Source organism: Wasmannia auropunctata, unplaced genomic scaffold (genome assembly GCF_000956235.1).
Source record: "Wasmannia auropunctata unplaced genomic scaffold, wasmannia.A_1.0 LD336035.1, whole genome shotgun sequence".
Lineage (NCBI taxonomy): Eukaryota > Metazoa > Arthropoda > Insecta > Hymenoptera > Formicidae > Wasmannia > Wasmannia auropunctata.
The window spans coordinates 1156591-1170722 of record NW_012026855.1 but is presented as its reverse complement, the minus strand read 5'-3'; the positions used below and the strand labels follow the sequence as shown (position 1 = coordinate 1170722).

Here is a 14132-nt window from a genome sequence, read left to right as displayed (position 1 = left end):
TATATTATTTTCAATATAGAGAGATTTATACTAATTTCAATATAAAAATGATTTTTTTATACTATATATATTGTAAAGATTTTTTTTTAATAATCTCACTTATAATTTTTAAGTTGTAAATGAACGAACATGGTTTTGTTAAATTAAATGTTAAAGTATAAGTGAATCTAACGAAATTTTTCTTTTTAATGAAACTTTAAATGAATTTGGACATATCATTTTTGATACTTAATTATTATCAATATATAACAACTACTAAGAGTTGTTATTGACAATTAGGTCATAAAAGAATACGTAGGACAAAAAGATTTAATGTAAGTAGAGAAAAGTATGGGGATACCTATGTAACAGCTGATACATGGACTTAAAATCTATATATTTATAATTATTATAATTATGTAATTATAATAGCATAAATGATAGCATTATATGATTTGTATATATCTATATATCTCATATTATTCTTATATACTGTCTAAAATTTTCCATAGAGTTCCTCCCGTAATTCATAGAAATAACGATATTCAATTAAAGTATATAATATCTATATATAATATCTATGGGAAAATATAGATAAATGTAAGAAGAAAAATGTATCCATACTTCTCTTAAATATTTCTTATATATTGTACTCCATTTATAAAATTTGGAAGACTTGTTTTGTACTGTACGTGTTATATATGTGATATAAAGAATATAAAATCTATAACATAGGAAAAACAGATTAGTAAAATGAAATATAAAAACGATACTTTTATACTATTATAATTAAATTATACATTGCACTAAAGAAACTTAATATTCTCTCCGGTATAATATTAATAATCTCTCGCTTAATATTAATAAACGCATATATACAGTAACAGAAATTGTTAAGTATAAATTTTAATAAATGTACATGATACAAATTAAAATAAAGCTGCTTGAGTTTTAAAAATTCAAATTAAATTGTTTTCAATGTTTATTATTACAAGAACTTACATAACTAATCATAATAAAAAAAAAAACTTCTATTAAAAGAAAATTAATAGAATTACATATAAATAATCATATCCAAAAATTAGAGTCACTTAGAACACTGTAAAATTGTAGTTTTTTCTTGTTATTATATATTAGATTATTATTATATATAACTATGTAGCCTATTATTGTTTATTCTTGGTTTGCAGCAACTATTATCAAACATAACAGTGATATATATATTGTTCAAAATGCATTTTGTATCAGTATTTAAGGTTGCCAAAACATACATATTTAATATCAAGAAACTCGTCAACCCCATGCTTAGAACCTTCTCTTCCTAAGCCGGATTCCTTCACCCCACCGAAAGCAGCCTCCGCGCATGAAATTAATCCCTCGTTGACACCCACCATACCGACTTCCAATTTACGCGCGACTCTAAATATTTGCGATATGTCCTGCGAGAAGAAGTATCCGGCCAAACCAACCGGCGTATCGTTGGCTTGCCTCAACACGTCTTCCTCGCTACGAAATTTATTGATAACAGCTACGGGCCCGAAGATTTCTTTGTTGTAAATCTCCATGTCCTTAGTTATGTCGGTCAACAGAGTAGGCGCATAAAACAACGGTCCGAGATCCGGTAACGGACTTCCGCCGCAATGTACCTTAGCACCCTTCTGAACCGCGTCCTTCACCAGACCACTTACCATATCCAATTGACTTTTCTTGATAAGCGGCCCGTGAGTGATGTCCTCTTTACTGCCGTCTCCCATCTTGATATCCTTGTCGATTCTCGCCACGAACTTCTTAACAAACTCGTCGAAAATGTCCGCCTCTACGAAAAATCTGTTTGCCGAGACGCATGTTTGACCGGCATTGCGAAATTTACTGGCCATGGCGCTGTTCACAGCTAGATCTACGTCCGCGGATTTAAATACGATGTACGGCGCGTTACCACCCAATTCGAGGGCAAGCCGTTTCATGGTCGAGGCGCACTGCCTGTACAGGATCTTCCCCACGGCGGTGGAGCCGGTGAACGATAACACTCTTATCTTTGGATTTTCGCACAGCTCCCTGCCAACGGCGGCGGAATTCGTCACGCTCGTGGTGAGCACGTTCAAGATCCCCTCGGGGAAGCCCGCCTGTTCCGCGAGATCCGCCAACGCCAGCGCCGTCAGCGGAGTGTCCTCGGACGGCTTGATGACGCAGGTGCAGCCGGCGGCGAGCGCGGCGCCGGCTTTCCTGGTGATCATAGCATGCGGAAAGTTCCACGGCGTGATTAAGGCAGCTACACCGACTGGTTGTCTCAGCAGAAGCAACTCTCTGTTCGGCACGGGTGCCTGCAGCACCTCACCCTCTATCCTCCTAGCCTCCTCCGCAAACCATTCGACGAAAGAATTTCCATACTTGATCTCCGCTCTGGACTCGTCGAGAGACTTCCCGTTCTCCTTGGTCAGGATACGAGCCAAGTCCTCGGAGTGCTCGACCATCAGATTGTACCACTTTCTCAGCAAATCGCTCCTCTCTTTGGCCGTGGTCTTGCTGAACGACTCGAAAGCTTTGGCAGCAGCATCGACGGCTAATTGAGTGTCGGCAACATTCATATCAGGAACATGAGCAATGATGGTATTGTCAACTGGATTGTAAATGGGAAATATCTGCTTGTCACTGGCGCCTATCCAGCTCCCATTAACGTACGCGTTATCCCTCAGGAGATGCATCGCTCGGCAGCTCAAAGGCACGTGATGCGACAGGTACCGTTGTAACAATTTTGTCCTGAGCATTCTCTCGCAAGTGGCCAGACGTATTCTGTAAAGAAGAGGACGCAATAGAGAAGAATAGAATTAAACAATAGAGACAGGAATCTTTGGATACAACTGAAAATATATTCAGCGTGTTCAAGAAAACCATTCAGCATTTATATATTGGCATGAAATTATATATAATTTATATTTTATGGTACATAGCTAGTACATACCATACTGAATAAAAAAACCTCAGTGAACATAGGTCGAAAGCCTTTCTGAGATATAAACATTTTTGTATGTTAGCATTTTAATTGTACATGTTAGTCGTAAAAAAGCAACAAAAGCATCATTATGATTTTCATAGCACAATCATACACAAAAAAAAGGTATATCTGTCATTTCTTGAAAATACATCAACATTTTTAGCATGATACCTTATAAATGTGTAATCAACAAATAACATGTAGATTGGCAATCACATGGTTGATAACAGCTGTGCTTGATTGTTGGTGAAATTACCATTTTGTTACATGAAGTAGGTATGGAAAAAAATTGAATGAGGATGTACAGTCGTGGACACATCGGTTGCAACACTTTTTTTATAGGTTTCTAATATATATTTAATATACATAATATATATATATATACTTTATAGATAACTAATATTTTGCAAATGCGAACCACGATGTACTATCTTTAGTCTAGAGACAGTATAACGCCAATCGTGGCCACATTTGCAAAATATTAGTGCGTTTTGAAACCTATAAAAAAGAAAGTGTCGCAACCGATGTGTCCATGACTGTACACAATGCGATTCATATAATACTGAGGTAAATACAGATAAATATCACACATAGAACTCTGCAACACATAGAAGTAAGTCATTCATGATGCTAACAAAAATGTTTATATCACAGAATTCACAGAAATGATTAAGTCAACTTCAACTTATCATGTTCACTAAGATTTTTGTTTACTCAGCACACGGTGGCTATTTTCTAGCATTACCATGTAAATGTTAAAAATTTTTTTTTAACACCCTGTATAAATTATGTTACACTCACTCTGGGAGTCGATTGTGTATCTTGAAACGAGGTGAAAATTACAAAAGTGAGCGAATTCAGCAGAATATTTTTAATTTCATTGGCCAGTATCTAGTGAATTTGCTCATTTTTGTAATTTTCACCTCGTTTCAAGATACGCAATCGACCCCTTGATTTAAACTTCATTCATCTACATTTTCCTCATGTATGATATATATGTCAAATTGCGCTTATCAATACAATAATCGTGTGCGATTACACTTCTCCTTCCACGCGTGACGCGCGTGCGAAACAACACGCTTCAACAATCGCAGATCTCTAATTTCTAATCTATCTCTAATTCCTGATCTATTTCTAATTTAAACACAACGTTGTTTTGGTTTTAAACGCAACGCATCAGTAACGCTTACCTTCAACAGGTTATATTAATTTGACGACGGTACTGCGCGTCGCTGGCTCACTTAACGTCCGACCGGTCGAGTAACGCTGTCAATTGAAAGCGCGATTGACAGAACGAGCTTATGTAAGCGACGTCCTCTCGCTGCCGATCGCATCGCGCTCGACTTATAAATCCTCGGCGGCGGTAAACAGCGGCCGTGACTGCCGACGCGCCGGCGTCCCTCTGTCAATACGCTCGTTATCGGGCTTGCCTGTTTTGTTGTGTTGGGATCACGCCTGAAAGATACAACGAAGCTCGTCACGGCAATCATGAGCGGCAACACGAAGCGGACCATCTACGTAGGCACGTATATGCATTAACAGTCGAGAATATCAACTGACGCACCTAAACTCATGAGCGGAGGGTGACCTAACCCTAAAATCCCAAGGGTTAACAAACTCCGAATAATTTAACCAACATAATAGCTTACAGCAAAATTTCTGACTGTATAATTCTTCGTCTTTAAATTAAATTTTCTATATGCATTAACGTATATGCATTAATAGTCGAGAATATCAACTGACGCACCTAAACTCATGCGGAGCGTGACCTAACCCTAAAATCCCAAGGGTTAACAATCAAACTCCGAATAATTTAACCAACATAATAGCTTACAGCAAAATTTCTGACTGTATAATTCTTCGTTTCTAAACTAAATTTTCTCTCCCTGTGCCAAGCAACAATAAATTGATAATTTCATTCATGTTTCTTTACTTTTCACTCCATTCATAAAATATCGTAGTTATTAAATTACTTGCCAAGTTTGCCTATCGAGGCAAACTTGTCAAGTATTTAATAACTAATCGAAAAAATAAATAAAAATATAAAAATGATAATAAAAAATAAAATAACTAAAATATTAATTGAAGTTTAATTAAATTAATCGCAGTTTCGTCGAGGTCACATTAAATGTTAAGTGCAAAAGACTTATTTATTTATATAAAATAGCTTTTGCTATAATAACTTGCTATAATAATTGTAAGAAATATTATGTGGTAAGTTATCGTTCAGGTTAATAATTTGATTCTTGTTTTTTTTCAGGTGGTTTAGCCGAAGAGGTCGATGAAAAGGTGTTACACGCGGCGTTTATACCCTTTGGAGAAATTGTTGATGTTCAAATACCATTGGACTACGAGTCTGAAAAGCACAGGGGATTCGCATTTATTGAATTTGAAACGGCAGAGGATGCAGCCGCCGCTATAGATAACATGGTATATTTGTGAAAAGGCATTAATAACATCGGCGAATTATTTGATAGCAATGATCTGATATCGAGAATTCTTTAGACTTTGTTGTTGCAGAGTATTTATTTTTTGAATCATTCATTGATAATGTCAGCTCTTAAAAGTCACTGATAGCTTTTTTACCTAAAATGAGTCACTTAACGGACAGAGAGAGAGAGAGAGAGAGAGAGGAGAGAGAGAGGGGGGGAGAGAGAGAGAGAGCATTAATATTTTCCTTTTATATAAATCGAACTTTTTTTTTCTCTTATCTTTGTCATTTTTCTTATCGTTAAGCGCACGTAAAAAGCAACGTGACACGTCGCTTCACGTTTATTAGCGTGATAATTTATCAAAATTAATCTACAATGTGATTAACAGAACGACTCGGAATTGTTTGGCCGGACAATAAGGGTAAATATCGCTAAGCCGCAAAAGATAAAGGAAGGCTCATCGAAGCCGGTATGGGCGGACGACACTTGGCTGCAAGAGCACGCCGGCGAGACGTTGAAAAATGACGACAGCGCAAAGACAAATGATTCGGTTGCGCAACCGAAGAAGGCGAAGCAGAATCCTCAGGTTTACTTTGACATAAGCATAGGAAAGCAAGAAGTGGGCAGAGTTATCATGATGTTACGCGCGGATATTGTACCGAAGACCGCAGAGAACTTTCGAGCACTTTGCACGCACGAAAAGGGCTACGGATATCAGGGCAGCACCTTGCACAGGATTATTCCAGATTTTGTATCCTTCAAATGTATATTTTTTATCCCATTTGAAAACGGTAATCTCAGATAATTCTATTTACCTTCATTTTTAACTTTAAATAAAAATCCTTAACGCCTGCAATATCACAGATGTGTCAAGGAGGTGATTTTACGAATCACAATGGCACAGGCGGAAAGTCGATCTACGGCAACAAGTTCGACGATGAGAATTTCGAATTGAAACACACGGGCCCGGGAACCTTGTCGATGGCCAATTCTGGCCCAAACACGAACGGATCGCAATTTTTCCTCTGCACAGCCAGAACGGACTGGCTGGACGGAAAGCACGTTGTCTTCGGACATGTCCTCAGCGGATTAGATGTAGTTCGAAAGGTTGAAAAGTGTGGAACGAAAGCAGGCACGCCGACACAAAAGGTCGTCATAACTGCTTGCGGAGAATTAGTATAATTATTTTTGTATATACATAAAGTGTTTTGTAATATATTAAAGCTTGCAAAAAATAAATCATGAAATTCTTATATTTTAATAATTAGATCTATAATTTTATTATGCAACGAAAGTTATATATATATATATAAAATAATAATAATAATATATGAGTTATATATTTTTTTTTCAGCTTGTAAAACATATATATATATATATATATATATATATATATTTATGAATTAAATATTTTTTTTCTCTATTATATATCACACGTAGTAAAAGGTGCTGTGTCACCTCCGTATATCTAGCGATACACGGAGACGGAGATATCAATGGTTGCGTTCCGCAAAGCGCATCATGCGCAAGATTTATCTTTTTATCTTTGTTTAACATTTGGTGAACAACAAGGATACCATGATACATCATGCGCATGATGCGCTTTGCGGAACGCAGCCAATATAAATCTATTGCATGAATTCCAAAAGATCAAAGTCTCTTCCGGCGTGCAGTGATGATAGTGCACAACGTTAAACGTACCTGTCTGTCATCTTTTGCGATGTTGCGTACGACGATCAACCAGGGTGTCCGAAAATTCAGTGCCAACGCACCTTCCTCGGTAAAATGCAACCGGCTGGAAGGAAAAGTCGCGATCGTGACGGCATCCACAGAGGGGTAATGTGAATTAATATTTCATTTTTTTAACATTTTTAAATTTAAACGCTCTGCAGCACAATATGCCGACGTTCGTTCGAATGAAATTCTTTTTGTTATTCTTTCTCGTTTAATACGGGAAATCAATTAATTACATTCATCTTAATTGGTTCTGAACGTTGCGCTTAGGTTATGTTTTGAATTTTTACAGCATAGGCTTGTCCATAGCGAAACGCTTGGCGCAGGAAGGCGCCAAGGTAATGATCAGTAGCCGTAAGGAATCGAACGTGAAGAGGGTCGTAGAGGAACTCAAGTCCGAGGGTTTGCAAGTCGCTGGTACCGTCTGCCACGTAGGAAAGGCGGAAGACAGGAAAAATCTGCTTGAAAAGGTATAATTATAAGAGATATAAATGACAAATCGTCTCGCTTTCTCTTTGAGAAAAGTTTTCATCTTTATTTCGATAATTTTTTTCCATATATAGACTGCATAGTCGTCGTTTAAGTATAATTGTTTTATTGGCAAAAATCGAGAAGTTGTAATTGTTATAAAACTTTGAGAAAAGTTTACATCTTTATTTCGATAATTTTTCCATTTATATAGACTGTATAGTCGTCGTCCAAGTATAGTTGTTTTATTGGCAAAAATCGAGAAGTAATTAGAGTTGTAATTGTTGTAAAACTGAAAATTACAGACCAAAGCCGACTTCGGAGGCTTGGATATTTTGGTGTCTAACGCAGCCGTTAATCCAATAGTCTGCCCAGTACTGGACTGCACCGAGGAATTGTGGGATAAGATTTTCGACATTAATGTCAAGTCTACATTCCTGCTGATGAAGGAGTCCCTGCCGCTTCTCAAATGCGGTAAATCACCCTCCATTATCATTGTAACTTCAATCGCTGGATATCAGCCATTTAACGTGAGTCCGATTGAAGACGCATTGGTTTCTATGTATATTTTCTTCTGCTAAATATATACACAATTTCTATTAACATACTAATATCATTAAGTAAAATACTAATACCATTATCAATGTTCTTTCAGTTACTGGGTGTATATTCAATCAGCAAGACTACTTTGTTAGGTCTAATTAAAGCTACTACAATCGATCTTGTGAATGATGGGATCCGTATAAACGGCATCGCGCCGGGAGTGATAAAAACTAAATTTTCAAAAGCGGTATTTTTTCTATGATTCTTTCGAAGTTACGCACTTTTATTCTTAAAGATATGCTAAAGGGATGTCTCATATAAATTACTGTTTTCAGTTGTACGAGACGGAAGAGGCGCACGAAATAACCAAAATGAATTGCAGCATGCAAAGACTCGGGATGCCAGATGAGATTGCAGGCGTAGCTGCATTTCTAGCAAGCGACGATGCTTCTTATATGACTGGCGAAACCATAATAGTGTCTGGTGGAACAAACTCAAGGCTCTAAATCATTTTGCAATAACATACTACTTTTTTTACATTGCTTTTCTAACATATATATTTGCGCATAAATGGTGAGGGAAAATTTTTTTATGGAATTGTTTTTAAAAGATTGTATATACTTATATAAGTTTATGTTAACTTGATTAGTTACATCAGTATACATGAAGAAATTGTAAAAAGTATGTATTACGTGAAAAAGAAATGTAAAGCACAAACTAACGAAGTTACATAAACAATTCTACGGCCGGTTTTCAATGCGTTTTTATCATCTGCTCATTCGATAATTTTTAATATTAAAATGACATAATTAAGGTCGCTTTTTCCCTCGTCAAGCGAACAGTTCGCTTGTCAAGACGATTTTCTGCGACGCGCCGATTGGCGCGTCACCTCCGTCCGTTCCGAGAGCATCACCGAGCGCTAAAGAGAGAGATCGCCGTCGAATGTGGCCCGTCGCGACGAAAATTCCCACAAATATCGCGCGAAACGTAACGCGAGTTTCTGGACGCTGAGGTTACGCGGTCTCGCTGTGGATCGCGGTCGCATTAATATCCGAGTAAACAAGCGCTATTGTCGGCGTCACGTCGTGTCGTCATGATCGAAGTGATCGAACGTCACGGCGACGGCGGCGCGACGGTGCGCGCGCCAACGCGCGATGACGACAGCGGTCCGCGGTCTGACGTCGCGTTTGACGTGAATCGCGGCGGCGGCGCGCGATCGATTCGTTCGATTCGAGCTCTCGAGCGGCCGCCCGCAGCGCGCGCGACGGCGACGACGGCGGCGGCGGCGGCGACACCGTTAGGCGCCGCGACCGCGATCTACCCATTCTACCACTACCGCTCGCGGCGCTCGCTTTTATTTACCCCTACAAACACACACACATACACGTACATGCGCGCGCGCGCGCGCAATCGCTCGCGCACGCACGAGAGACGCTGGACACGCTCCGCGCTCCGCTCCGCTCTCTCCCTCCCGCGGATGATAAACATGGCTGTCGTGCATTGTGATGATTATCAGCGCGAGTTTGTGCGGCCGTGCGTCGCGCCGAGTGACCGCGAGTAATATGGATGAGGGACGCCAGTCCCGGAGACCCAGGTAACGACGACGCCGAGCACTCCGAGTCCCTCCCCGCCATCCTCTCTTTCTCACTCTCTCTCTCTCTCTCTTTCTCTCTCGCTCGCTCCCTTCGCCACCGTCGTCGCCGTCGGGCGCAAATCCGCGGATTTCACCTGACGGCCGACGGCGGGTGTTGTTTGTGTGCAACTCGCTCGTTATCGCCCCGCCGTTCACGCGACCCGCGGCTTACATCACAAGCGTCTCCTATTTTTTTTTTTCGCCCTCTCTCTCCTCCTCCCCTTTTCGCCCCTTGCGAATTGCGAAGGTGAGTGAACCTGCTGCTGCTTTGCACGTCACGTATCGTTGATTGCCCGTCACGCGTTATTTGCACTACCGCTCGCACAGCCACCGCCGACACCGTCGTGCGCGTCCAAACGGAGGACCGTGGCATGTCTCCTGGTAGCCTGATAGCTGGCGCCGATCCCGCGATCGCGGGGGGATTCTCGCGCGCGCTGCCCTTTACCCTCGCCGTGAACGGGTAGTGGTATGAGGTATCCCCTCGGGAGAAAACACTCGCCCGAGATCTGTCGCTATGCAATGCCATTATCAATATTTCAATCGCTCAGATTCAATCTCCGGAGGTCTTGAGGTCTCCGTTTGCACGTTGTTCGCATCTACGTCAATGCTTTACATTCGCGCAAGTATACGTACGTACATTCAAATTGGAGTTCGGGCAAATTTTGCGAATTTGGACATATCGAGCGTTCGATTTTGGTACTTAATTTTTTTTTTTTTTTTAATATAGCTCGAATCTGCGTAAGCTAAAATTCTCTGCTTGCATAAACTTGAATTTCATGTTTATAATCCCCTGAGTGAACCGTGCAAATGCAAGCGACTTTAAACTGTGTTTTCAACTCTAGATAAATATTTAATAGTAATATGTAACACTGTATTTGTATCATGATTCACGAATAGCTATTTATAGCCCATTAAAAAAAGAAAAAAATTATATATATATATATATATATATATATCTTAATTAAAAGACTTAAATATTAATGCATCACATATAGACTACTTACTTTTCTTTGCTGTATTTGCATTGTATCTCAAGGAAACTTAAATAATTTTGCAATAAAATGTTATACAGTAACATAAATCACCTGCTAACATGGGCTAATATGTCTCCATACGCGCACTGATTTGTTTCAGGCTGTCGTCTGGGTGAGCAATGAATGTACTTCGTATTTTGACACCGTGTGTGTTACAACGCAGACGCATAAGGGGTATTGATAATACTGATAAAAGGGACTCCTGGTTCATGAGAAGACAGCTTGGAGATGCCTCTCACATGACACATAGAATGGGTGCTTCTGCATCATCAAGCATCACCAGCGTAGGTGGAGATTCAGTCCAAGCAGCCAGACTCTCGGCGTCAAGTAGTCCGGAACAACATGGCATTGCAGTTAGGTACATTATCAACGTTTTATACAATTTGCGATATTCGTATGTCGTATTAACCTTTGAATTATCCGAATAAAAGAAACGAATTTGGCTCGTTTGGTTGCGATAAGCGCATAAAGCTTTGATCAACGACTATTTTTAAACATATTATCTTAAGCAAGAAATTTAGAAAAATATTGAACATGTATAAAGTGTACATACAAATACTTTTAGAATATGTAAATAAATAAATAAATAATGTATGTGTGTGTGTGTGTGTGTGTGTGTGTGAGATTCAAAGATGAGAGTTATAGATTTGATCGCGCATCAAACTTTCTATAGTTGTTTATTCATGTATAGAGAGAAAAAGAAGAAGATGACAGGATTTGCGACGCTACGCAAGAAGTTTATTAGGAGACGCCGCTCCTCCAAAGCGTGTGATCATGGTAGAATTATTAGAGACCTGGTGTGCACATGGAGTCACTTAGAAGCGACCGCTTTGCTTGAAGAGTACGAGGCGTTAGCTGCGTTGAAAGATCTTCATGTTCAAGCCGAATTAGCTAGACCGCCAGCTGCTACGTTTAAGCAAGATCTGTCGATGTTATATGATTACAAACATTGCTCCGATGTGGATCTTGTATATAGAGGAGCGTGTTTTCCCGTTCATAGAGCCGTGCTTTCCGCCAGATGCCCGTACTTTAGGGATCTGCTGGCTGGTTGTCCTGGTACATATTTTAACGATAGCTTACATTCTCTTCGTAAAATAAAGTTACTTTATTTTATTACTACAATAAAGTTTCTCTATAGCAATGTCTTCTTCGTAATGTGAAAATTAATTTAATGCAATATATTGTTATATTGCTTACAAATTATATATATATATTTTTTAAATTACAGGATATGGTGCTAGAATATGTTTGGAGCTGCGAACTCCGCATCTCGAAGTGCAAATGTTCTCAGCATTATTACGATATCTCTACACTGGTGATATTTGTCCGCATGATGCGACTTTGGAAGCGAATCTACTCCGACGGCTCGGGGAAGAGTTCGGTACTCCAAATCCACTGGAGCATGATCTCAGATATTTACTGGACACCGGCGATTATGCGGACGCCGCACTCGTGTTCACGTCGGACAGCGATTATCAAAGACCGGATAGTGGAAGTTCGGAGTACGGATTTCGTCCGAAATTAGAGCTGCCATGTCACAAAGCGATACTTTCCGCGAGATCTCCCTTCTTCAGAAATCTAATACAAAGACGGACTAGATCGGGCGAGGATCACACAGAAAGGGCGCTTCACATACCTACTAGAATAGTGTTGGACGAGAGTGTGATACCTAAACGATATGCCAGAGTATTGCTGCATGCTGTATATCTAGATACCGTTGACTTGTCATTAATATTGAGAGGAAGCGGTTGTGGGAATAGCGCTGGTAGTTTGGGAGAGGTAAGCAAGTCTTAGCATATAGAAATAGTCTGTACACTGATTGTATATTAATTTTATACCTATGTTAAAGTTCCTGTTCATTTGTTACTTTTTGCACGGTTCATTTTTCCTCTTTTTTTTTTCTTCAGTGTGGAGAGAAAAAGAGAAAAGATGAATCGTGCAAGAAGTGCAGCTAAAAAGAACAGGCCATTAGATTGTGTGACGTCAGAGGCGAGAAAATACAAAAAATGTCTTGCAGAATACATTAAAGTGAAAATACGTTTCGACAAAATAACACTTTGATAAAAATGACTTATAAAATGTACCAAAAACTCTTTTTGTTTTGTAAATTAATAAATAACTATATATCTAGAAATGAATTATGTTTAATCAAAAACGAAATGAGTTATATTTACAGCCATGACAATTGTCAAATTAATAATAGGTATATAGAAATAAATATGATTTAATTTTTTCTCGAGACAAAAAGACAGTTTCGGTATATTTTGTCAGTCTATTCTATCGACTGCAAGTGTTTTATTAAATAATAATTTTTAATATTCGAATATATGCAAAAGAATTTTTAATGTGTATTTTCTCGCTTCTCACAATCTGAGATAGTAGTGAGTGAACAGAAGCCTTAATACTTTTGTTTAAATTTACAGGTTCAAGCCCTGACACATACGGGCCGAATGCGACCGAGTCCATTAGAAGAAGCGATGGAATTGTATCAGATTGGACGGTTTCTCGAGCTTGATATATTATCGCAAGGTTGCGAGGATCTTATTTTGGAGTATCTCACCTTGGAATCACTACCGACTGTTCTCAAGTAAATCCGATTAATAGATCTTTCATAAAAGTTTGAAATTAGATTGTTACTAAAAAAAAAATATAACATTACGTGCAGATGGGGCAGTCAACCTCACGGATCAGCATGGGTGCACAGACAAGCGTTACATTACTTAAGGGAGGAATTTCAGCCAATTGCTTCGTCCTCGATTCTTCATCAGTTAGATCATGCCCACTTAGCGAATGTTTTACAGAGCCATTTTTTACAAGCGAGCGAACTTGAAGTACTGCAGGCAGTGCTCAAATGGGGCGAACACGAATTAGTACGTCGAATGGAGGATCGGGAACCCAATTTGCTTAGTCATACTGTGCACTCCGTGACGAGAAAGGGTATAAAGAAAAGGGATCTTAGCGACATCGAATTACGGGAGATACTAAGTGAACTTTTGCCTCTTGTCAGAATAGATCATATTTTGCCGCCGAATAGCGAAGCATTAGTGCAGGTATATATAATTCCCACCAAACATTTTAGATTATTTGAAAGTAAATATATCTCGTTAATTATATATTTTTTATGTTGATAATTTAGGCCATTAGAAGAGGACTAGTTTCAACGCCACCAAGCCACATGATAGGAGACGAAAGAGATAATTTGAGGGTGAATGCTTGGATCAGAGGAGGAAAGAAAAATGGATTTTTTGTAAGGCCAAGGCTATTCATGCCGTATTACGAAGAAATCAAGGTAATAATAATAATAATAATAATAATAA

At 39.0% G+C, this 14132-nt stretch overlaps 4 protein-coding genes across 7 annotated transcripts in view; 3 read left to right on the top strand and 1 right to left on the bottom strand.

Moving 5' to 3' along the window:
* Positions 1–980: 980 nt before the first annotated feature.
* LOC105452262 (succinate-semialdehyde dehydrogenase, mitochondrial) lies at positions 981–4254 on the bottom strand. Of its 3 annotated transcripts, none has more exons than XM_011693227.1 (2): positions 4162–4254; positions 981–2769 (listed from the first exon to the last, which is right to left on the bottom strand). In XM_011693227.1, exon 2 carries the CDS (start codon positions 2742–2744, stop codon positions 1224–1226), a length of 1521 nt encoding a protein of 506 aa, XP_011691529.1. In that variant the 5' UTR covers positions 2745–2769; positions 4162–4254; the 3' UTR covers positions 981–1223. The 3 variants fall into 3 exon arrangements, with proteins under 3 accessions (XP_011691529.1, XP_011691530.1, XP_011691528.1); XM_011693228.1 differs by lacking the exon at positions 4162–4254 and adding an exon at positions 3895–4151; XM_011693226.1 differs by lacking the exon at positions 4162–4254 and adding an exon at positions 3143–3214.
* LOC105452263 (peptidyl-prolyl cis-trans isomerase E) lies at positions 4178–6642 on the top strand. 2 transcript variants are annotated; one of them, XM_011693229.1, is made up of 4 exons: positions 4178–4493; positions 5232–5401; positions 5792–6154; positions 6268–6642. In XM_011693229.1, exons 1-4 carry the CDS (start codon positions 4460–4462, stop codon positions 6583–6585), a joined length of 885 nt encoding a protein of 294 aa, XP_011691531.1. In that variant the 5' UTR covers positions 4178–4459; the 3' UTR covers positions 6586–6642. The 2 variants fall into 2 exon arrangements, with proteins under 2 accessions (XP_011691531.1, XP_011691532.1); XM_011693230.1 differs by lacking the exon at positions 4178–4493 and adding an exon at positions 5093–5101.
* Positions 6643–7019: 377 nt separating this feature from the next.
* LOC105452261 (dehydrogenase/reductase SDR family member 4) lies at positions 7020–8900 on the top strand. Its single transcript, XM_011693224.1, has 5 exons — positions 7020–7239; positions 7430–7607; positions 7911–8135; positions 8261–8395; positions 8484–8900. The coding sequence occupies exons 1-5, from the start codon at positions 7079–7081 to the stop codon at positions 8652–8654; spliced, it is 870 nt and encodes a 289-aa protein (XP_011691526.1). The 5' UTR covers positions 7020–7078; the 3' UTR covers positions 8655–8900.
* A 570-nt stretch (positions 8901–9470) lies between these two features.
* The window catches only part of LOC105452260 (BTB/POZ domain-containing protein 7), a 20102-nt gene continuing 15440 nt past the window's right edge, over positions 9471–14132 (top strand). Inside the window, 7 exon segments of the mRNA XM_011693223.1 lie at positions 9471–9742; positions 10916–11173; positions 11507–11871; positions 12044–12594; positions 13239–13402; positions 13481–13865; positions 13952–14104. Of these exon segments, the coding sequence (XP_011691525.1) occupies positions 10935–11173; positions 11507–11871; positions 12044–12594; positions 13239–13402; positions 13481–13865; positions 13952–14104 (1857 nt within the window). The 5' untranslated portion in view covers positions 9471–9742; positions 10916–10934.